Here is a 23,324-nt window from a genome sequence, read left to right as displayed (position 1 = left end):
TGGATTAAAATAATGTCGAGATCTAAAAAGGTGACCTATTTAATATGGGGTTTTACATATTTTAATAAATGATTATTTTAATATTATGTAGATTTGAGGGTTGTTGGGATCGCATAGGGGATTAATCGTCTTTGGATTATCCTCGAAGGACGAAAATGAAATGACGGAACAAACAATACATTTTTCGCCTCTTTTTTTTATAAAGATTATCCTCGAGCCTTCTCCCTCTCTCTGTCTTCGAACTCTCTACAATCCACGAATGAACTCTGCATGGGCCGGAATGGAAAACTCAAGCTGAAAAGGTGCAATATTGATTATCGTTATTTGAATTTCATCTCGTAATTTGCTTGATTTTCGTCTGAATCGAACTTCCTTCTTGTTTTCTTGTCATTTCGATGTTATTTAGGGGTTTTTTTTAAAGCTTCGGAGGCATAAATTTTGTTTATTTCAAATAGGTCTTGGGTTGGCCTGTCGTGTTAAGGGAATTTCAAACTTTCAGTGATTCCTTGAAAATGATATTTCTTTCCAGTTGAAAATTGAAATTGTGATTTTGGGCTACATGAAGCATAGGTTTCTGTTCTTTAATTGCAATTGATTTTACGTGTGCGCAATTATGTGGGTGTCGCACATTCCAGATTACATTAATTTATATGTAAGAGAATCTAAGATGCGATGCAGTGATACGTAAAAGAAAGTCTTCTTGACTAACATAACGTTCAGCTTTGCACGAGAATAAGGTCTGAGACCAGCACTGGAATGACAAGCAGAAGGTAAAGAAAAAAAATTTACAATGTTAAATGGCATAAGAATGTATCAGAAAATTTTCACTTGCCATATTTGGGTGTATAAAGCATATACATATTATTAATGAGTTTCCTTATCTGTAGACTTGTAGCTGATTTGGGTTTTCTTTTTTTACTTAATCTTTCCACTTGTTATGGTTTTTCTTGTAAACAAAGGCAACTTCTTTATGAGGTATACGTAGATAAAGTTGTCGAAATCTATATTTTCCTCCATAAGAATCCTTAGTTAGAATGGGATTCCAACTCAGTACCTTTTCTTTTGAGAAGAGTTGCTCTCTGGAGAGCTCAGTATGATAAAGATTGTAAGTTGTGTTCTTTTACATAATATACCAGATAGATTTAATGGGACAAAAGAGATATACCAACACTCTGCTGCTGCTGCTGGCTTCAATAATGCTGCTAGAAACGATGTTTTCAATTCGTTGGAGTTGGTAGTATTGGTTTTTCTATTTCACAAGTTTTTCTCCATTGTTACCTTTCTTTTTACCAACTTTCATAGGCTTGTTTCACTTGTACTCGTTATAGACCTGAGGACTGAGGCAACTCCCTTGTCCCAATTCAATTAAGTACTGGATATCCTCAATTTTTTATGCCATCACACTTTTTTGGTGTCAGATCTATTGCAATTTGTATGCTCTCATTATTAACCTCAACTCAAGTTGGTCTCTGATGCGGAATCTTAGCATAACATGTTACAAATAGTCCTTCACAATGTTATTTTTCTTAGTGACTCAGGTTTTCTTTTGTTTTAGGTTTCCTTTTATTTGTAGGTTGACTTCTTTACTAGGATAAAGGTTGCTTGGAGATGCTTAATTGAGCATTCATTTGTCTTTAATAGAAAATTAAGTATATTTGTCTTGTATAGAAAAGATTAGCTTTCTCTTTTAGTAAAGTGCGTATGCAACTCCTAGGCATGCTTTCAAAGCAATTGAGTTCATTATCTTTTCTAAATTACTAACGGTATTCTGATACCAATATGTGTTCCCCACCAGGATGTAGATTTAGTTCTCATTTCTACTTTATCATTCTTGTGTAATTCTGTAATGATCTACGATAAAGAAGCTTTTGTGTCAAGTCTTTTTGGTAGCTAGTTACATTTTCAAATGTAGACTTGCAAGTCATGTAAATGCTTTAGATGTGTCCATAGAGACTTCTTATGGCATGCAAGATATCAGCTACTGCATTGGTATTTTGTGAAGATAAGAATTTCGTGTAGTTCTAATTTTTTATTTTTTTTATCTGTATCTTGTACATATACTTAAGGTTTCACACTAAGCGTCCCTCTGCAATTTGCTTTTATGGCTTTTTAACTTGCCTTTTGATTTGATCTATCAAATTTCATTTACTTGTTATTCTAGTTTTTAATTCCCTGGCGATCTTTATGCAGATGATTGAGATATATAGAGTCTGATCTCTTGGCGAGTTGATTGGGGGAAAACATGTTGGTAGATGATGTTGATATTACACCTTTGAAGTATGGCACCACAAACTATTCACCTGTCATCTAAAGAGCTCCTCCTAGACTTCTTGTCATCATTCTTCTTATACTAATACCAATTTGTCTCATTGGAACCTTTACTCATGTAAGTAAATTTCATATTTTTTCCACCCACTTTAGGACAAGCCCCCTCCACCATTCAATCACCTACCTCATTATTTTGCAGAGAATGTTTCAATGGAACATCTTTACTGCCTCCATGGTTGGTCTACGCTCTCCCAACCACGTCATGTCTTTGATGGCATCATCTTCAGCAATGAGCTGGGTGCTTGAGATAAGGTGGCGTGAGCTTCAGTTGCAACCCTTGATTCGCTTGAAGACCCATTCGTACTTGAGTCAGAGCAGCGGGCTGCTATGAATGGATTGCTTCACCTGGCTGCGATTTCAGCTGGACACTTACTCGTTATGGCCGACACTGTGGATTACAGCAGCTGGAGGGCCTCGATCCATATCTATAACCCTTGGACAAGGTATAGGCATTCACGTCAAACTGATGTGATCTTGTCTGATACAGGCTGGCATTGTAGCTTTTGCTTTCGCCATCTTCAAGAATTCGTGTTTAAGATTACTGGTTACAGCCATGCTGACCGTGTTGGTAAAATGGAGTTTCTAAACTATTTCCAGAATACAAAAACGCATTTGTCGTGGAGATGATCTTTTTGACATGCTACCTGAAGAATAGACCTTCAAGGCACTGATTAAGAAGATGAGAACAATACCCAGTTCTTCTTCTGCAGTTCCCCGCATATTTGATAGAAAATGCAGATAAGTTTAGGTTCCTTCTACCTGGGGGCTGCTTACGGACACTGTAAACAAAGGTTTTGTGTCCTGCCCCGGAAAGTTATAGGAAGGAAATCATTAGATTTAGTACAGCATTACTTAATTTAGTTCCACTTTTGCTCTTCTGTGGAAACAACCTTCCCCGAAAAGTGGAGTCAGGTATGTGCATACTTCTCTGTAGATGATATTAATGCATGAAGACGTTGCAACTATTGCAGATATTTGAAGTTTTGAATCCGTTGGGAATAACTTGACCGACCTACTGATGTTGATTGTAATGCACATGGAAAACGAAAAAGATGAAAGTGAAAGCAGGAAAGTTTCCTTGCAACTTCCTGTGACAAAAGCAAATTCTGTCGCATTCAATATTTCAACCTTATGTTTTTGGTATGTTTATATGTATTTTGCCAGTTTCCAGGTCCACGATACAGGATATGAATTGGTCCCCGAAGATTTTTCGTTTGTTTTCCTTTAGTTATAGAAAGAAGAAAAGACACGAATCTGGAGTTTGACAAAAACTCTACTTAAAACGTGGATTTTTATATTCCCTATTGATTAGGAATATGTGAGACTCAAAATAGGGAGTCTCACGTGTCATTTTACTTATCTACATTATCAGGAATTGTCACATAAGGGTATCAGGAATTTTCACATAAGGGTGTAAAATAAGAGTCTATGTTTATACCATTAATTTAAAAAAATGTGGGATCCAAAGCAGTAGCACCAGTGTCATCTGACTCTTTCACATCAGTAAAAAGTGATCCTTTATACTTTCATTTTAAATCCTTATGTGACAATTCTTACCCCACACACACACTAATATATATTCTCCTATGTAGACCAAAAGGGTAAATCATTAATTGGTCATAAAGTAGTGTGAATCATTAGGAGAATTCCTATATATATATATATAGCACTATTTAGTTTATTCATTAATTGGTCATAAAGTTAGAAATAGTAGAATAAAGAGGATCCAATCAAAACTTGTTGGTTTTGGTAATGATTTACTTACCAATTTTGCCACACAATATTCTGATTATATGCTTGTTGGATTTGATAAATACAATGTTCTATTGCCATAAATGTGGAACCCATAACAAATTGGATTCTTAAAATTCCAGTAAAGATTTTGTCTTTTTGGGAAGATAAGTTTTGGGATAAAATAATAGTAGATATTGTTTTTGACTATTTCTTGAGATCTTATTGGTCCTCATAAAGCCGCACACCACAAATTCATATGAAGTATCCGCACCTGATTATATATCTTATATTTCTTTCTAGATATAGAAATAAAATGAAGATAAATTTAAATTGTCTTGCGTCCCCATCAATTGACAAACTGTGGTAGTTGGGAAGCGGAATTGGGAATTTATCATATCGCGATACGATATTTTATGAGAAGATAAAATTTAAGGTGGATTGGGAACTCCCCCTTCACTTTATCCATTTAATACAAAAATAGACGTCTCTATCGTGCGAATAAATAAATCAAAAGAAAAATTATAAAAATAAGGAATTTCTGGGACAGCACAGCACTACTACTAGGTTCTTCTTTACTTGCTCGAGTATGATATTATTGTACTCGCTTATCTTTCTTTCTTTTATTTTTTAAATCGTGTATCTATTCGTAAAGATGATAGGTTAGTGGTGAACTTCTCTGTGATCAAACCATATGGATTCAGAATGTCTTAAGTTCGATTATCACTTGGAGCAATAACCCTTGTGACCATGCGCTGAGTTATGACTCAACTCGCTATGTCTTTGGGTGTGAAATTTTTGTATGCGAGAACTTTACTACCTAAGTTTAAGCCTACGTCGGATGTTCAAAGGACAAATTTGTATAATATGACTCTTGGTTTAAAAAATGTCTACTCGTTTTTGTTAATATCAGCCCTAAATCTGTTCCCTTTTAAGTAAACTAGTAAGTTACAAAGGGTTAATATAGTAAGTAAAATATGATAGAATTTATTTTCAATCAATATGAATGAATGTCCACTGATGGTGATAGTAAAATTTAATTAACAAAAAGCTAGGAGTTACGCATGATTGTATTGATAATTGTAATGTAACATTATTAAAATTACACGTTGATTTCATCTAACAATGTACGTGTACATGATATAGTTTTTTATAATACACAACAATGAGATGTGCAATATTACATATATGTATAGTATAAATACGAAAAACATGAAGTGCATTATTGTTGAAACAGTAACCCAATAAACAGATTGATATTACCTCGTAAATCTGCAAATGATAACAAACCAAATCAAATTTGAGAAGATGGTTGAGTCACGAACTAGGTCGCTCTCTTTAAAACGATTTCGTGGCTTTGCCTCTGAATTTTGTGCTAACAGTATACAACAACGTCGTTCCCAGAATAAAACAGCCCAGAACTTCTATCAGTATTCTTTACTCACAAGAACACCACAAGAATTGTAATAATTGTTGCTCTGTCTTTCTCAATTGTATATCTCATAGAGATTTTGTCCTTCTATTTATAACACTCGAATGAGTGCGTCTTTTCAACAAAATCAGAACGACGCGACTTCTCAAATCGAGGCAACGTTCGGTTTTAACAAAAAAAAACGTTAAATACATTTTATAGTTTTAATAAAATAAAAACTGTTATTTTTAAAAGAGATAAATAAAAATAGTAAGTGTTTAAAAAATCAAAGGCTCCATGAGCCCCAATGATATAGTAGGACTTGAACTTGGGTGTAGGGCACAATTTCCAAAACTTTAATCACTACCCTACCCTTCAATTCTTGTTCAATATATGTATTAAAATTCTTTTATATATATATATATATATATATAACATCAACAATTATGCTAACTCCTACTTTACTTTACTTATATTTTTTGTCATCATGAAAAAACAATGAAAAGAATACCTTGAACATGCTGGCTCCATCCCTGGTTTTACATGCAATTGGAGAGAGTGATTTTAGGTGTTTGGATCTACAATCAAAGAACGTTCAATAGCAGGCCACCAGCAATCTGCAGAATGAACAAATGTTGATAATCGAGAACCTTGGACATCAATGGAAAGCCAGCCAAAAGGTTTCCGACGATCAAGTTAATAATGATGGTGATGACAAAAAAATATATTATGAAGATCGTAATAGCCTATGAATGTTTAATGTAAGATGATCCATCCTCGTTTCAAATTGCTTGCAAGCTTGAGAGATAAGGGGGTCTAGAAGCAAGAAGGAGAAGAAGATGCTTCCAACTATGAAAGGATCTTGACTTTTATCGCATCTTTAGAGGGACACGTGTCTTTTAGCTACATGAGACTTTGGTCCAGGTTACTGTCAGAGAGAAGAGCGATTTGCAATAGGGATGTGTCAGTACCAGGTTTGACTTCTCTGTCTGACGAAAGGGACAGGGCAAGAGTTGGTTTCTCATGTTAGAAGTAAGCCCTCACACAATGGGTTTGATGGAGAGATGTCTAGGATGTATAGGTTGGCACAAGTATCGAGATTGCTCTTAAAGATATACGAGGTAGTAAAAGTGGCGGGTTAGTCTGAAAGGGCTGACAATAGGGACTGACGTCAAAAACGTAAGAGGTCGAGAGTTGATATCAAAATGATAGGGAGGTCGACGTCGAGATGATGGGAGGTCGACGTCGAGATGGGTCAAAGATCGTAGTAGAGGAGCATGATGATGAAATAGTTATAAAAATTATACTTGTCGAAGAGTCGTGGGATCACAAAAATGAGGATGATGATTTCTGACCATTACAATGATCACCCACGGGTAGATCCCCTAAAAATTGTAATAATGTAGAGTTTAATTATATTTCTTTATTTTCACATGATTCTACTTTTTTTTTTGAAAACATTATCATGACATTTTTTTAATCCAACCTAAAATTTTACTTCCTAGAAATGTTAAAATTGTTACATTTTGTCTATAGATTAAAATGATATTTGACTTATTCAACGTTTGAAGTGATATTGAGGCATAATATTCATTTAACCTTCTCCTCCACATAAAGAAATGGATCTGAGGGTTACGTAATTCTCTGGAGTCATCTAATAGTGGAGATAAAGTCAGAAAAATTTTAAAAATAAAAAAACAAAAATGTAGTGTTATGTGACATAACTTTCAAACCATTGGATTCAAATTGTAAACTCTATAATTTAAAACGAATTGTAGAGTTCATATTCGAAACAAATAGATATTCCAATAATTATAATAATGAATACTCTGAAAAGCGCACGAATCCAGGAGAGAAATAAAAGCCGGCATCTAACATTTCAATCGCGCTGGGAAGTCCGAGTGCTTATCAAATACGACAAGTATTAACGCCTCCCACTTATCTATGATAAGAACTTGGGCTTATCATGCGACTTATCACTGACTTCGAACGTATCGATATCGTATTTTGTCGTCTCGCGAGATAAACCTGTCTGATTCCCCACTCTCTCTTCAAATCCCTAGCAGCCCCCTCCTCTATAAATACCTTCGTGAAGAGCTGAGAGAAAATATATAAAAAAAAGGAGAGAGAAAGCGAGAGAAAGGAAGGAGTTTACAGATCTCTGAAAGCAAAACAGAGGCAGAAGTAATAACGTGCTGAACTCAATTGCTTCTGTAATTCTTCCTGCGATTTTGTTCATTCGCTTATAATTGATATGATTTTGGTGTTTTTGTTGATTTCCATTCCTCTATAACTGAGTTTCACTTTTATTACATATTGTTGTGTTTATGGTAAAATTTAGAGGGGTTTGTTGTTTTATTATTGATCTGTGAGAGTTTAGATCGTGATGAGCGGTGTTTGTTGGAATATTTTGCAGATAGAGCTTTAATCATGACCTCGCTCAGCAAAGAACTCGTGTTCCTCATACTTCAGTTTCTGGATGAAGAGAAGTTCAAAGAGACTGTTCACATGTGTGCCTTTTCTTATGTTTTTCTAATTCTCATTTCTTTCAGTTTGTATTAGTTTTTATTTTTGGTTTATTCATAATTCTGGGTTGCTTAGGTTGGAGAAAGACTCGGGTTTTTTCTTCAATATCGGGTATTTTGAGGAGTTGGTGAAAAATGGGGAATGGGAGCAGGTGGAGAAGTATCTATCTGGGTTCACTAAAGTTGATGATAACAGATATTCCATGAAGATCTTTTTTGAGATCAGAAAGCAGAAATACCTTGAAGCTTTGGACAAGTATGTGCCCTTATTTCATTGATGGTAATTATTTGCAGTAGTCTATCTGCCATGTTTTACGAGGTTATGAATTATGAGTTTGCTTGGAAAATGTCAAATATTTAGACAGGATCGGGCTAAAGCTGTGGATATTTTAGTCAAGGACTTAAAAGTGTTTTCTGCTTTCAATGAGGAGCTTTTCAAAGAAATCACGCAGCTATTGACGTTGGACAACTTTAGGTATGGATTATTATCGTTTGTGTTGGTTGATTTATTCCTATCTTAGATTTAGTAACTAATGGGTTTTTTTTGGGTGTTCGCTGGTTTATAGAGATAATGAACAATTATCTAAGTATGGAGATACTAAGTCAGCTCGTGCTGTAATGGTTGTTGAACTGAAGAAGTTGATTGAAGCAAGCCCTATATTCCGTGATAAACTTCAGTATCCTACATTGAAGAGTTCCAGATTGCGAACATTGATAAACCAAAGGTCCTTTAGAAATACTTTCCTTTGTTGCGTTTTCGACATGTGCTTGGATTTCCTGCTTAGCGTATTAAATATTATTTAATGTTCTTTATTGTTGAAATGCAGTTTAAATTGGCAGCATCAGCTTTGTAAGAACCCCAGGCCAAATCCCGACATAAAGACGCTATTTGTGGACCATATTTGTGGACAGCCGAATGGTGCACAGGCCCTGTCCCCAGTTACAAATCCCTTGATGGGTGTTGTCCCCAAGGCAGCAGGGGGTTTTCCATCACTTAGTACTCATAATGTGAGTGATAAGGAGAGAGTTACCCTGTTTATAGCTAGTTATGAAATGGTAAATCTTTTGACAATTGCTAGGCATGTTTGCAGCCATTTCAGCCTGCACCTGCTGCTCTTCCAACAACTCTTGCTGGATGGATGGCTAATCCATCTTCAGTGCCTCACCCTAGCGCCTCTGTTGGGCCCATAGGTCTGACGGCAACGAATAATGCAGGTAGATTTGAACAACTAATTTAAAGAGATTTTCTGAGCTTGCCTAACAAAGTTTTGCACAACCTGTACTTTTTAATGTTAGCTAAACAACGACTGTGCATAAGGCTCCCGTAGTAGCCGAGGTCGGGAACAAATAAGATGTATGAAGCCTTCTCCCAGCCTAATATGCGGGGACGGTGTTTTCAGGGTTTTGACATTTTAATGTTAGTGAAAAAAAAAAATATCACCAAGGTCATTGAAGCCTCACTGGCCTTATTATGTTGCTTAAGTAGAGCATTGATGATCTTACTTGAAAAGCTAATGGAAAAGAAAAAGGGAGTGGATTGAAGAATAAACAAATAAGGAAATATTTATACATGATATATTACTAGGTTTTCTGATGCAGAATAGGGAATCTGAAAATGGTGGGAATATGAAATTTCCATATATTTTCAGTTTTGTTAATTTAAAATTTTGTTTTGCATTTTATGTACTTGCATAAGATTTGCGTGAAGTTGGAGACATATGAAGATTTGATCAATAGGTCATTGGTTGGCATTTGATTTTTATTTCCCCCTTATTTTTCTAGTGTCAAATATTCTTTTTTGCGAGTCCCTTTTCAGTTCCTTGGGCTTGGTTTATGAACTTTTAGATATATTTTTTTTTAATTTATTCTTTTGCCTTTTGTGGATGCCTTTATCTTGATGGCAGCCCTATTGAAGCGCCCTAGGACTCCTACCAATAACCTGGCTATGGATTACCAAATGGCAGACTCTGAACACATGTTGAAGAGATCAAGACCTTATGGAATACCTGATGAGGTAGACACTTGAACTTTTAAACAATTTACTAAGGGAAAGATCAAGAGATCAAGTACAACATATAAACTTTGAAGCTTTTGCTAATCTGATTTTAATTATATATATTGATTAAGTACACAATCTCCAATCTCATTAGCTGTTCCTGGGTAGATGCAAAAGAACAGGGCTGACTCCCTCCCTCTGTCTCACTCTCTATGTCTGTCTGTGTTTTTTTGTTCTGTATGTGCATGTCTATATCATGTGCATGTAACAATGACAGATTTAGGAATTTTGTTAAGTGGGGGCAAAGCTTTTATTAAAAAACTACTCTAGTGGAGTTTTGAACGTGGTTCATTAGTAATCTTAGGTATAAAAATTACAAGTAATTACGATCTACTCAACACCAACAATGCATTTGTGCTAGTATAACTATATTACTCAGTTTACTCAGTCCGCTAGTTATCCTTTTGTTGGTTTAGGCTAAAAAGGGAAATTTAGTCACTTAGTAATTACGTAAATAGGAGTTTAGGCATACAAATAGTTGTGAAAATTAAAGAGCATTTTCTTTTCTTTTTTTTGGAAGATAAACTACCTTGAATGGTTCAAAATATTACATAATATCATGCTTGTTTTCAAATTCCTTGTTTCTCAGTCAATCTCTAATTAAGATAAACCAAATCCCTCGGGCTTTTTTTTTCTTCTTGGTTTTATAGTACAATATATGGAAGTTATAAACAAGTATGCGTGGGGGAAAACTTATCTTTTAATGGGGGGAAAAGCTTGGAAATAATCACTAGTCTTTAGGTTTTTCCTTTTCTTTCAGGAGGCCAGTAAGTTGCACACACTCTGACCCCCTATCTCTGCTCACGTGCATGTTTTTTTCTCACCACGGTGAAATTCTGCTAGTTAAAGTCCACTGTCAGGCCATTGTTCATCTCACACATCAAACTAAATTTTAAATCATGATTTTTTCTAATGGATGCGACAGTTTGATTATCAGGTCAACAATCTGCCAGTCAACATTTTTCCCATTGCTTATGCCAGCCACAGCCACAGCCACAGCCATGGTCAAAGCTCCTCTTCTGATGACCTGCCCAAGACTGTTGTTATGTCTTTAAATCAGGGTTCGCCTGTCAAGAGTATGGATTTCCATCCATTGCAATCAAATTTACTTCTTGGTGAGTCCTATCCTGCGGAAAGAACATAAAGTGCAGTTGTCAATTTACTTTTAGTTCGAACTTAATAGAATTAGGATGCCAAATGTCTACTATTATTTTTCCTTCTATGCTTATTTTTGAGTTTTGATTTCAGTTGGAACAAACATGGGTGATGTCATGGTATGGGAATTGGTTAGCCAGGAAAAGATTGCTCAGAAAAACTTTAAGGTGTGGGATCAAGTAAAACTCTCAATGGTTCTTCAGGTTTGGCTTTCAGTTGAAAACATGATTCTTTAACACTATATAAGTATCTGATGGTTCTTGGAGTTTTAAACGTTTAGTTAATCTTCAATTTTGATTTTTTGGTAGGCATCCCTGGCCAATGATTATACTGCATCTGTTAACCGAGTGATCTGGAGTCCTGATGGAACTTATTTTGGTTTGTTTTGAATGATTTCCTTTATTTTTTTAGTGGGGGTTGAGGTGTACTCAGTTTGTACATTGTCGTGCTTTGCGCTGAGAGACAAAATTGGGCTTGTTGATAGACATGAAACTCCCTTGTTCTTGTTTCAGGAGTTGCATATTCTAAGCACATTGTTCATGTATACCGCTACCACGGTGGTGATCTGCATAATCCCCTGGAGGTTTGTGTCCCTGAAAATTGCGTTTACTTAGTTTATTCTCTCTCTCTCTCTCTCTCTCTCTCCATATTTCTCCGATGTAGGGTTTTGATTTTATGGTGCTTATTCAAATGACTTTCTGGTTTTTAGATCGAGGCTCATGTCGGGAGCGTTAATGATCTCGCTTTCTCATATCCGAACAAGCAACTGTCCATTGTCACTTGTGGTGATGATAGGGCCATCAAGGTGAAAATGGAATTTATGTTTATGGGATTGCATGAATTGGATAACATTTAAAAGAGTTTAAATAATGCAGGTGTGGGATGCAGATACAGGTGTTAAGCAATATACGTTTGAAGGTCATGAAGCGATTGTTTATTCTGTATGTCCACATTACAAGGAAAATATTCAGGTAATTGACCATCAAATTTGTGGAGGTTTCTAATTGTATTGTAGTTCCAGCTTTTGTTTTATGGCTGGCTCTCATTTCTCTAATGGACGGGAAAAAGAGCAGATTATGGAAATCTCCTCCAAAGAAACGAATGCCTAATTTTTGGTTTGAGTTATTTGTACTTATTTTTCCGTTTCTATCTCTTGTCCTTCATGAGCTAAGAGTTTTTTTTTCCTCATAACATTATAGTCCAGTTTATACAAGTACCGCTTTTAGTTCTTCTAGAATAAATCTGTTTTGATAAAGGATAATTGGACCAAGAGGTTGTCCTGACAGAAGAAGCTGGTTACATGTGTTTGACATGGGTTGTAGAAAATGAGCCCCCGTTATTGGATGGAAAAGGTTACTTCAGGCAAGTTCTGAAACTGTCCAGCAGTTAGTGGTTGTCACTTGTTAGAGTCAGTAGGTACTTGATTCCAGCCCGCTTTTAAATTTTCCTGGGTGGAGGCCAAGTTAAAGTTTTAGAAGTGTTACTATTGACTTCTCTCAGAGATAAAGTCAATTTCTATGACTATTTTCGTGCAAAGAAAATCCAGTGGCTCAGTTATTTACTGCCGTTGTAACTGGTCTATTGGGTTTGATGGAGCCTTGGCTACCCAGCAACTCTCCCTCCCCTCTTGTATTTTTGACTGTGTGCAAGGGCGAAGCCAGGACATACTAGGAGGGGGTCGCGGAGTGGACACTAGATTTTATGTCAGGGTGGCAAAGCTAAGTGGGGGTCCGGGGGCAACACCCCAGAATTTTTTTTGGGATTATCTATTAGTTATACCTTTGAAAGTACGAAAAATAACACTAAAAATCAAAAGTTTATAAAATAGGATAAGTAATAATTGTCACATGTCTTTTTGTTTTGATCATTTTATCATAATTTTTTGCAAGAGGGGCGCCTAAATTGAAAATTCAGGGGGGTCTCTTTTATAATTACTATGTACTTAGCACTAAATAAAAATTTTTGAGGGGGGTCCCCTCAGCTGTACATGGCTTTGCCCCCGTCTGTGTGCTTGAGCACAGTGCATGCCCATTGAGGAGCACCTCTAGGTCAAATGGAATCCCCATCCCATCGAACAATCAAGAAAAAGAATAATGTTATTCCATCTTCTATGGACCTTTAAAGTATTTTATTCCTTCTATTCCTTCTGTATTACTCCTGCAATTTTTCCTTTTTGTTTCCCGTAATTGTTACAATACAGTTACGCATTTTCTAATATCTATCTCCATTTTTTCCCACCCAGTTTATCTTTTCTACGGCTTTAGATGGAAAAATAAAGGCCTGGTTGTATGATACCGCGGGTTCGAGAGTTGACTATAATGCACCGGGTCATTCATATACTAAAATGGCATACAGTGCTGATGGAACAAGGTTTGTCTGCTCATTTTTTAACACTATCATCTTGATAATGTTCTATTTTATATGGGAAATTTGCTATTTTCTGTTACCACAACTGACATTTATTGCATATGGACATCTTGTAGGTTATTCTCATGTGGCACAAATAAAGAAGGTGAGTCGTACTTGGTGGAATGGAATGAAAGTGAAGGTGCTGTTAAACGTACTTACATCGGTCTTGGGAAGAGATCTGTGGGAGTTGTGCAATTTGATACTACCAAGAATCGGTTCTTGGCTGCTGGTGATGAGTCCATGATCAAATTCTGGGATATTGACAATGATAACCAACTGATGAGCATTGATGCAGATGGTGGTCTCCCGGTAATCATAAGATGTGCATCATCACTCTTCTTATTTCTAATTGTTATCATTTACCTGCCTAATAGTCCTGTTCTTACGAAATTGCAGGCTTCCCCTTGTATTAGATTCAACAAGGATGGAATACTGCTCGCAGTGTCAACAAAAGAAAATGGTGTTAAAATTCTAGCCAATGCAGATGGGATAAGGCTTCTACGAATAGTGGAAAATCGCACTTTTGATGCTTCTAGAGCTGCTTCTGCAGCTGTTGTGAAGGTAAAGGTTTTAAAAATGCTTTATGTTTTGCAGATTAGTTTGTCTGACACAATTGTATGCAGGCTTCTGCTACAGGCAAATTTGGTTCTGCCAACGTAACTGCTGGACCAACCATTGGGGATCAAGCTGCTTCAGTGGCAACCGTGGTTGGTGTGGTGAGTGTTTTTATCACTGGTGTGTGTCATCAAGACGATTATAGAACTTTATTTGTAATTATCAGTATTGTCAGTGCATTTTGGCTTGTTTGAATCTCGACTACTTTTTATTATTTTTTGTCGTATTTAATTAATTAGTTATACATCCTATTATTTAGATTCTTCCATTTGATTTTCCGCAGAACAATGATGGTCGAAGTTTCGCCGATTTGAAGCCAAGAAGTGCTGATGACTCAGTAGAAAAATCTAGGATCTGGAAACTGGCAGAAATCAATGAACCATCACAGTGCCGCTCCCTAAGTCTCCCTGATAATTTGCAGCCTGCGAAGGTATGGCCCTTCACACTTAATTTCATCCAAGAGTTAATTTTTGAACTATTGTTCAATTTCATATCGACTTCTGAAAAGAATGATGGGCTTCTGGTTGATTTTGTTGATATACCATACCCTAATCAGCTTCTACTTTGTATTTCTGTTTCATTTCTTGCAATCTCTCCTTTCCTACATTAATATTACGTGCGCATCTTCTTTTGTTGCGAAAAAGGATATGTACTATAATGAACAGAAATATTCCCATTTACCGGTGATTTATCTCAGATTTACAGTTGGTTAGTTTTCAGTCGTTGTGATGGGTCAGTGCAGTTGATCCCAAGTGAAAAGGCACAGATTATCATGTTTTAGCATTCAAAAGTCCAATCCATGGATACGAGGTTGTTCTTGAATGCTTGGTTTGCGGATGAACACTAGTACCCGGATTTTTTTTTTTTGCATTGGTGGTTCCAAACTTCCAATGTGGCTCAACCTTGGGTAATTTCACGTTCTCCACAAAAATAGGAAGAAAAATACGTCTTGCTGTCTTAAAAATTTAATAAGTGAACTTTACTTTTGAAGCATGAGATACTTTTAAGTTGAAGAATTATGATGTGTATTGGTTTCTTCTTACTCATTGAAAAGTTTTGCTTAAGTTTGTATTCTTCGTTTTCCCTCAAGTTTTCTTGTATGGTTCAGGTTTGCCGATTGATTTATACAAATTCAGGAGTTGCCATACTGGCATTAGCTTCTAATGGAATGCACAAGCTCTGGAAATGGCAGAAAAATGATCAAATGGTAAAGGTATTAAACCCTCTTTTGATTGGTATCATTTGATTTTTCTTGTTGCATTGATATCTATGAACTTACAGTATACAAAAATTCTGTCTGTATAGGCCACTGCTAGTATCGTCGCACAGTTATGGCAGCCAGCAAGTGGAATATTGATGACTAATGATTTGCCCTCCCCAAACCTCCTCTCTGAAGATGTTTCATGCTTTGCACTTTCGAAGAATGACTCTTATGTGATGTCTGCATCAGGGGGGAAGATCTCTCTTTTTAATATGAGGACATTTAAGGTATTTGGACTTATTTAATGTCTGTGGTTGATTAATTTTTTTTTTTGGGAATAATGCAAAGGAATTGTCTTGGGGATTTTTGACACTTCAGGGTTGTTTTTCAGAAAATTACAGAATTGATTTATCTGAACTTACATGCTTGAATCTTGCGCAATTTTATGCATTTTTACTGTGATTTCTTGCATTTTGGTATATGTTATATCGCAAATGCGTGCTTCAGTTTAAATATTTTAAGATCTGAAATTGTCGAAAAAATTTGTTGTGTCCAAGAAGCTAAGAGATAATTATTGTTGGCTTTCTGGGTTATCAGTACATCTCCATCCATATTTCTGGTGCTATTTTGCCGTGCCACTACAATTCTTGATACTCTGTTGACTGCAGACAATGACAACATTCATGTCCGCTCCACCAGCAGCAACATTTCTGGCTTTTCATCCTCAAGATAATAATATCATTGCTATAGGCATGGAGGATTCTTCTATACAAATCTACAACGTTCGGGTTGATGAGGTCTTCTGCTATCCATCTGAATCTGGAACATTTAGAAAAAGGGGTTCTAAGTATTGACATTGTTGTATGTTCCATATAACAGGTGAAGACCAAATTAAAAGGTCATCAGAGAATGATTACTGGCCTTGCCTTCTCTGACCTTTTAAATGTACTCGTATCTTCAGGAGCTGACAACCAGGTAAGAAGTTTTTAAATGTATTGGCATTCCTATTACCTGATGACAATTAAGAAATATTTTAGAGGCTTAACTGCAACTTTTTTGGCATTATAAGCTCTGCTCTAAGGTGATTGATTTTTTAAAATTTCTTTAACTAGAAACTATCTCTACTCAGTTGAGGGCTTTCCCAATGCTTGTAGAACAAGGCTTTTATCCCAGATATAAGATTTAATTAAGAAATCCCATATAATAGGATTCATGTTCATCTTTTTCTTTTCTTTCTTTTGTTTTTTTTTTTTGTGCTTTGTGTAGAAGAGCCTGAATGCGTTGCGAAATTGATGCAGTATGAAATTTACTTGCACATTTATTTTTATCTTCAGCTTTGTGTTTGGAGCACAGATGCATGGGAGAAGCAGACCAGCGTGTTCTTGCAACTTCCAACTGGGAGACACACAAATCCCCACGCGGACACCCGTGTTCAATTTCACAATGATCAGATCCATCTGCTTGCAGTTCATGAAACTCAGATAGCCTTATTTGAAGCTCCAAAATTGGGATGTCTTAAGCAGGTTTGCCCTCTTGTACATTATATACACATGGATATGTTAAGAGAGATTTACCTAGATTTTATATGGCTCAAAATTTAAGTTCACATCGGGTTTTTACTCATGTTCTTTGTATGAGTTCTTATCAAGAGTCATTTTTTTTAGAAGAGAGAAAATATTGCATTGTGATCAATAGACGGCATATGTTTAATCTTTTGCATGCCTATAGAAATTACAAATGTGAAACTGAACCAGCAGTAATCATTTGAATTTAGCAGTCTTTTCCCTCATCTTCTATTAGAACTGTGATTTGACTTTTATATTAATGGCTGCTAGCATTCTTATGATCAAAATTATTTTCTCGAACAGTGGTTCCCTCGAGAGGCAAGTGGTCCAATCTCACATGCTACATATTCTTGTGATAGTCAATCAATATATGTGTGCTTCAAGGATGGAAGTATTGGCGCTCTCACTGCCTCAACACTCAGATTGAGATGCCGAATAAGTGCTGCTGCCTATTTGCCTTCTACTCTAAAGTTCGTTTTTATTAACTATTAGTTAACAAAATTTGCCTTGTTTCTACTCAGCAAATCTGATGGTGTGATTTTTACCATTGCAGGGCATATCCTGTCGTTATTGCGGCACATCCTTCCGACCCCAATCAGTTTGCATTAGGACTTTCAGATGGCGCAGTACATGTACTTGAGCCATTGGAAGCAGAAGGAAAATGGGGAACTGCCCCTCCGATCGAAAATGGTGCTGGACCAAACACCACTCCAGGCACAGCTGGTCCAGAGCAAGCCCAAAGGTGACAATTCCATGTCATGCCTTTGACCAAGGACCTTGGTCGTCTTCTCCCTCGCGATTCTACTGAAACCATTCTTTGGCCAGAGGCATGCCGGGAATTGGCCTTTCCTCCCTGATCACTAGAGATGGAAGAATTTACATGGTGAATTCCAGAAGTTGATGCATCAGAAGGAGAAGGTATAAACTAAAGTTGGACTGTGGAAAGCAAACTTGGGAAGATATGGTAGGAATGATTGGGCTAGCAGCCTGGTAGTTTATTGTTTACTTCTTTTTTTCTGTTCTTTTCATCAAGTAAAAAGAATAATTATGACTTATTAATTATGTAAATTTTTGTGGTTTTTCAGTCTGTTATTTATTGGTACTTTTTTTAGTTGTGAATTTGAGATATAGTAAAAGTTTTCATTGTTTATCCTTTAACTTTCTTGCGGATTTTTTTTTATTTTTGGTTCTTGATGAGATCTCGATTAATCTGAGGGCACACAAGATTCTCTTAAAAAACCACATGTGCTATAGTGTATAACATTAAAAAGGTAAATAACATTCGTGCACAAATTTCGGAAACAATTTTAATAGATGCTGAAATTACATCTATGTATTACATATAAGTAACATGCAAACAGATTCATGTTTTATCGAAATTGGAATTGGGGAGAGCTGCAATCCAGGTAGCTGTTGAAATTACCTAGAATTTTTTAAATATGAGCTCTCCATTTCATCCCATGGTTGAGAACTCATCATCACCCCCATCCCATCGAAATTTTGTGCGTCCACGTTAATATTGTGTTGTTCCGAAATGTTGTCACGTCTATTTAACAAAATCACGTATTGTACATTTATTGTTATAAGTTCACATTAATTAACATAAATATAGAAGATACATTCACACAAGATTAAATATTTTTTTCGCATTTATGACTCATAGAACTAATATTTTTTATTTTAAAATATCGTTGAGAAATATGTTTATCATTGGAATCGAATCTTGGGCACACATATGTCTAACTCAGTGTCTAACTCAGTTGATTGTCAATCGAACTACCTCGTAGGTCTCATAAAACTAATATTACATTTCAATTTTTTTTTTCTGGGTTTCTAAAAAGATAAATACGTTAGATATGATCATCCAACTAATCCAATTCTAACCAAAATGAGAAAAAACATTTAAAATTCTAGTAGTGTGGCATTGTTTAGACTAGGCAAGAGTGGTACTGTACAAGTCCTAGCATTGCCTGCTCCAGGGATCCATCGAATACTCTCTACAATCACTATCCACTATCGTTAACAATTTCATTGTTTTATCCTATATTTCTCAAAATCATCATCACCTAAATTGAAAAAAATAATACAAAAAGAACACAATTTTGAAAAAAAAAATATAAAAAGAACACATTTTGTATGATCTCATCATAGAATGATTTTTGAATGATCCGAATCGTTTTACTTATCTAAAATCATACGATTTTACAATCTAGATAGAAATTTTGACAACCATATCTGTGGTATCCTAATCATCTTAATTCATGATGTCCAATTTGTCCAACTCAATAATTGGGAGTGCATCATATGAGATATGTAAAGTTGATTAATTTATTTGATCCCGTCAATCCAAACTCATCACTTCACTTGACCCATGGTATATGATAGGTGTATTATGTACACTTAGGGCACTTGCAATGGTATATAATTATTGGACCAACAAAGATGTTGTCTTTTGCTGATGTGGCTGTATTGTAAAACGTGTTTTGCTTATGTGGCTGTATTGGGAGAAGTGTTTTGTTGATGTGGATGTATTGGTATTTGGTGTTTTGGTGTAGTTTTGTTGTGAATAATATGGAGGAATGAAATGTTGTTGGGTTGGGTGGAAAGAGAAAGTGTATAGAAATTTGTGTTTTGCTGATGTGACTGTATTAGAATACGTGTTTGACTTGACTTTTTATGTAATAGAGGTGGAACCCAAGATTAATTTTGTTCGGGACATTTCCCCTTAAACCATTGCAACTGTCCTTAGGAAGGTTTGTTTAAGTATGACTAGGATTAGCATTCAGAGCAAAACGTACAAATATCTAAATAAATTATAAATGGATCACACACACTCTTAGATTTCCCCTTTTAGCCCTGAAGCGAGAAATATAATTATAAACGCCCCCAAACTTCCATTCCAGCACTCCCTCAGTCCCTCCTCCAGTTCTCCATCATGTCCTCTAACGTCATCGTGTTAGACAACGGCGGCAGCCTCATCAAGGCGGGTCAAGGCGGCGAGCGTGACCCCGCTATCATCATCCCTAACTGCCTCTACCGCCCTCTCTCCTCGAAAAAGTTCCAGAACCCTACTCCACTTCCCTCATCCACCACCTCAATCATCGACGCCGCTTCCGAAGACCTGACCTCAGCCGCAGTGCGCCGCCCCATCGATCGTGGGTACCTGATAAACCCGGACCTACAGCGGGACATCTGGGCCCACCTCTTCTCCTCTCTCCTCCATGTCTCACCGTCCTCCACCTCCCTCCTCCTCACCGAGCATCTCTTTACTCTTCCGTCCATCCAGCGTGCTACTGACGAGCTTGTCTTCGAGGATTTCGGTTTCAAGGCCCTCTACGTCGCCGATCCACCCTCGTTGGTTCATCTGTACGAGGCCAGTAGGAGGCCCTATGGGCTTGTGTCAAAGGCCCAGTGCAGCCTCGTCGTTGACTGTGGCTTCTCGTTCACGCATGCCGCACCAGTTTTCCAGAACTTCACCGTCAACTATGCCGTGAAGAGGATCGACCTGGGAGGGAAGGCCCTCACGAATTACCTTAAAGAGCTGGTGTCCTATCGAGCGGTGAATGTGATGGACGAAACTTTCATCATGGACGATGTTAAGGAGAAGCTGTGCTTTGTCTCGCTTGATGTCGCTCGCGATCTCCAGATTGCCAGGTAACGGTTTGCAGTTCCTTCGTATTCAAAAAGCTTTATCTGGCGTTTTGATTTTGTAAGAATTGATTGGGTTCTATGTGGGTTTATGTTGAGAGAGCAAAACATAGAGAAATGCCAGTTAGGGGCTGTGGGTTTAAATTGAGGAAGATGAACATAAGGAATGCCGCTTAGGGGTTTTGTGAGTTTTTTTTACTCAAAGAAGTATTTTTTTTGGGTGACTTTGAAGACATTGATGGGGTTCTAAAAGGGTTTGTGCTGATTAAAACAATGAAGAATGCAATGTAGGGGTTTTTGGGTTCTTTGCATTGAGGCTCCGTATAGGATAGTATAATTTTGCTATTGAATGTATAAGTTAATCATTGGATAAGTGGAGGAATAAAAGGGTTTTAAATGGGTGTCTGCTCAGTAAAAAAAAAAGGAAAAAGGAATGCTTGGTTGGGGCTTGTTGAGCTTCGTATTCAAAGTTGGTTACTTTGAGTTGTGATTTTGTAGCAGATTGAAATGATGGTGAGTGAGTTTATGGTAAGTAAGAAAACCTGGATAAATTTCAAACATTACAATGTTAAAGCTTCTTGAATGAGAACTGATAATGATCTTAATTTTGTGGATAGTTGTAGTCAATAGCATTAAAATTTTGACGAAAATCTACAGGAAGCGTGGAAGAGACAATTTACTCAGATGTACATATGTCCTCCCTGATGGTGTCAATCACACAAAGGGCTTTATTAAGGACCCTGAAGAAGCTCGGAGATACACTTTGACAGATGGAGCTCCACCTAGGTCTGCTGAAGCAGAGAAGGATATGGATCTCACAGGGAAGTCCGAGGAGAGAAAGAGAACTGATTTGACTAAAAATGTAGTGTCCCATTTTTCTTCAACTTATTACTTTGCAAGGGCGTCTTCAGTAGTTTTTACAGTTTATCATTTCTGCAGGAGTTCGACCTGACAAATGAGCGGTTCCTTGTCCCAGAGATGATCTTCCAGCCTGCTGATTTGGGTCTGTTCCTTTTTATGGTGTTGTAGTTGCAAATGGTTTTCCTTTACTCGAGGACAAGAAGCTTATGCTTATAGTTACTATACTATAAATTTCTAGGCATTGCTTGGTGAAGAAATGCTAATCTTTTGGGACTGCTGATTCTTTTTGGAGCTGAAATCAGATGGATTGCTGAGTTGATCCTGTGTTTTGCAGGAATGAACGAGGCTGGACTAGCAGAGTGCATTGTTCGAGCAGTCAACTCTTGCCATCCACTTCTTCACCCTGTACTCTATGAAAGGTACCTTCTTGAATTCCTGAATTGTCAATCAGTATTTATTTATATAAATACGTTTGTTACTAGTCTTTTTGAATTTTAATTTCGGATTCTAGTTATAATCTTGTGCTTTGGCAGCATCATATTAACTGGTGGAAGCACATTATTTCCTCGATTTGTTGAGAGACTGTAAGCTCTTTTCCTGCCAACTAGATTGCATTCATCGAAATTAATCTCAAGGCTCCAGTCTGACTTTGTTCATAATATGGTAATTGCAGAGAAAGAGACCTCCGGCCTCTTGTCCCGGATGACTATCATGTCAAGATAACAACTCAAGAAGAGTAAAAACTCTACCCTCCAATAATAAGGTATTAGTTTTTCTTAAATTTCTACAATTTAGATTGTAAGATCTTGTGGCTTTTGTCCAGTCCCATATTAGGTGTGTGGAGAGGGGGATCTCTTTTGGCATCTAGTCCAGACTTTGAAGGAATGTGTGTCACCAAGTCCGAGTATGAGGAGCATGGATCTGCTCGGTGCCGCAAGAGATTCTTTCATTGAGCTGCAAAATCTTGAAGGTATGTTATATGTGGAGCACATCTATTTGGAATAATAATATGTACCAAACATTGATAAGACGAAGGTGATGGATGAAATTTCCCAGTCACGAAACCACTTGAATACCAAATGTCATCAGATTATACAACTTTTTCAAATTTTCTTGCAGCTTTCATGGGAATCAATGGTGCACGCGGAAAAATGTACTCTCTTCTCCACACAGATTGCCTTGCTTGAATTAAAGGTGGAATGGTGGAAGCAGGCCTGGATCATATAGAAAGTGGATATCTGATAGAAATTTAAATTATCAAGCATTATATGGTTCCTCATTCTGGCCTCAGAATGTTCTTCTGCGGAAGGACTCTCTGTGTGACGAGTTTTTCTTCTTCCTTCACTGTGTGTTTGAGAGGCCCAAATGACGAATATTTCCTTAAAATGTAAAGGGGAGGCAGAAAATGATCCAAGTCATAACCACATGTCGTTAGAAGAACCAGATAAGTAAAATTTCAGCATCCGTCCAGGAAAAAGTTCATCGTCCGCCCAGAAGAAGTAGATACCTTAGAAATGAGTGTATATACGTGCTGTTCCTCTGTCGATTTTACTGTTCTGATGGGCTTAAGTTTTAAAAACCATGGTTCGTTGTCAGTTTTGCTAATGAAAATGAATGGTTAGGGTTGTACTCTTAGCTATTGGCTTTTTGCTACATCAGGCCACACTGAATGGTTGCTTCTTTGCATTGTAATGGAATCTACCGCAACTCCAAGAGGAGGTAGCGATGAGATTGTCGAGAGTTTGTAGTGCCTTCAGATGTGTAAGACCCACTCTGTGTTTAAAGGAAAATTGTAATGGTTCTTCTAATGTCAAAATAA

The 23,324-nt window shown here is 36.9% G+C and overlaps 2 protein-coding genes and 1 pseudogene across 7 annotated transcripts; all 3 read left to right on the top strand.

The window, feature by feature from the left end:
• Window positions 1-1,093: 1,093 nt before the first annotated feature.
• Window positions 1,094-3,532, top strand: LOC119992683 (annotated as a pseudogene).
• A 4,040-nt stretch (window positions 3,533-7,572) lies between these two features.
• LOC119993542 (topless-related protein 4-like) lies at window positions 7,573-18,152 on the top strand. 5 transcript variants are annotated; one of them, XM_038840715.1, is made up of 26 exons: window positions 7,573-7,683; window positions 7,887-7,980; window positions 8,072-8,251; window positions 8,357-8,470; window positions 8,562-8,720; window positions 8,823-9,003; window positions 9,087-9,210; window positions 9,900-10,009; window positions 10,989-11,166; window positions 11,300-11,409; window positions 11,515-11,584; window positions 11,719-11,789; window positions 11,916-12,011; window positions 12,082-12,177; window positions 13,449-13,576; window positions 13,690-13,924; window positions 14,012-14,176; window positions 14,239-14,331; window positions 14,514-14,660; window positions 15,339-15,443; window positions 15,536-15,718; window positions 16,100-16,228; window positions 16,311-16,406; window positions 16,766-16,954; window positions 17,300-17,466; window positions 17,550-18,152. In XM_038840715.1, exons 2-26 carry the CDS (start codon window positions 7,901-7,903, stop codon window positions 17,740-17,742), a joined length of 3,399 nt encoding a protein of 1,132 aa, XP_038696643.1. In that variant the 5' UTR covers window positions 7,573-7,683; window positions 7,887-7,900; the 3' UTR covers window positions 17,743-18,152. The 5 variants fall into 5 exon arrangements, with proteins under 5 accessions (XP_038696643.1, XP_038696644.1, XP_038696642.1 ...); XM_038840716.1 differs by having other exon boundaries at window positions 10,977-11,166; window positions 11,300-11,373; XM_038840714.1 differs by having other exon boundaries at window positions 10,977-11,166; window positions 15,339-15,437.
• Window positions 18,153-19,800: 1,648 nt separating this feature from the next.
• LOC119993795 (actin-related protein 6) lies at window positions 19,801-23,245 on the top strand. 2 transcript variants are annotated; one of them, XR_005466568.1, is made up of 8 exons: window positions 19,801-20,650; window positions 21,302-21,506; window positions 21,584-21,647; window positions 21,840-21,924; window positions 22,017-22,089; window positions 22,179-22,241; window positions 22,329-22,475; window positions 22,625-23,140. XR_005466568.1 is itself a non-coding variant. In XM_038841034.1 (8 exons), exons 1-7 carry the CDS (start codon window positions 19,932-19,934, stop codon window positions 22,456-22,458), a joined length of 1,317 nt encoding a protein of 438 aa, XP_038696962.1. In that variant the 5' UTR covers window positions 19,807-19,931; the 3' UTR covers window positions 22,459-22,475; window positions 22,625-23,245. The 2 variants fall into 2 exon arrangements, 1 of the variants encoding a protein (XP_038696962.1); XM_038841034.1 differs by having other exon boundaries at window positions 19,807-20,650; window positions 22,039-22,089; window positions 22,625-23,245.
• The last annotated feature ends 79 nt before the right edge of the window (window positions 23,246-23,324 follow it).

The sequence above is a fragment of the Tripterygium wilfordii genome, chromosome 23, assembly GCF_013401445.1.
Source record: "Tripterygium wilfordii isolate XIE 37 chromosome 23, ASM1340144v1, whole genome shotgun sequence".
NCBI lineage: Eukaryota > Viridiplantae > Streptophyta > Magnoliopsida > Celastrales > Celastraceae > Tripterygium > Tripterygium wilfordii.
The sequence above is the reverse complement of the archived record's forward strand: the minus strand, read 5'-3'. Positions and strand labels throughout refer to the sequence as shown.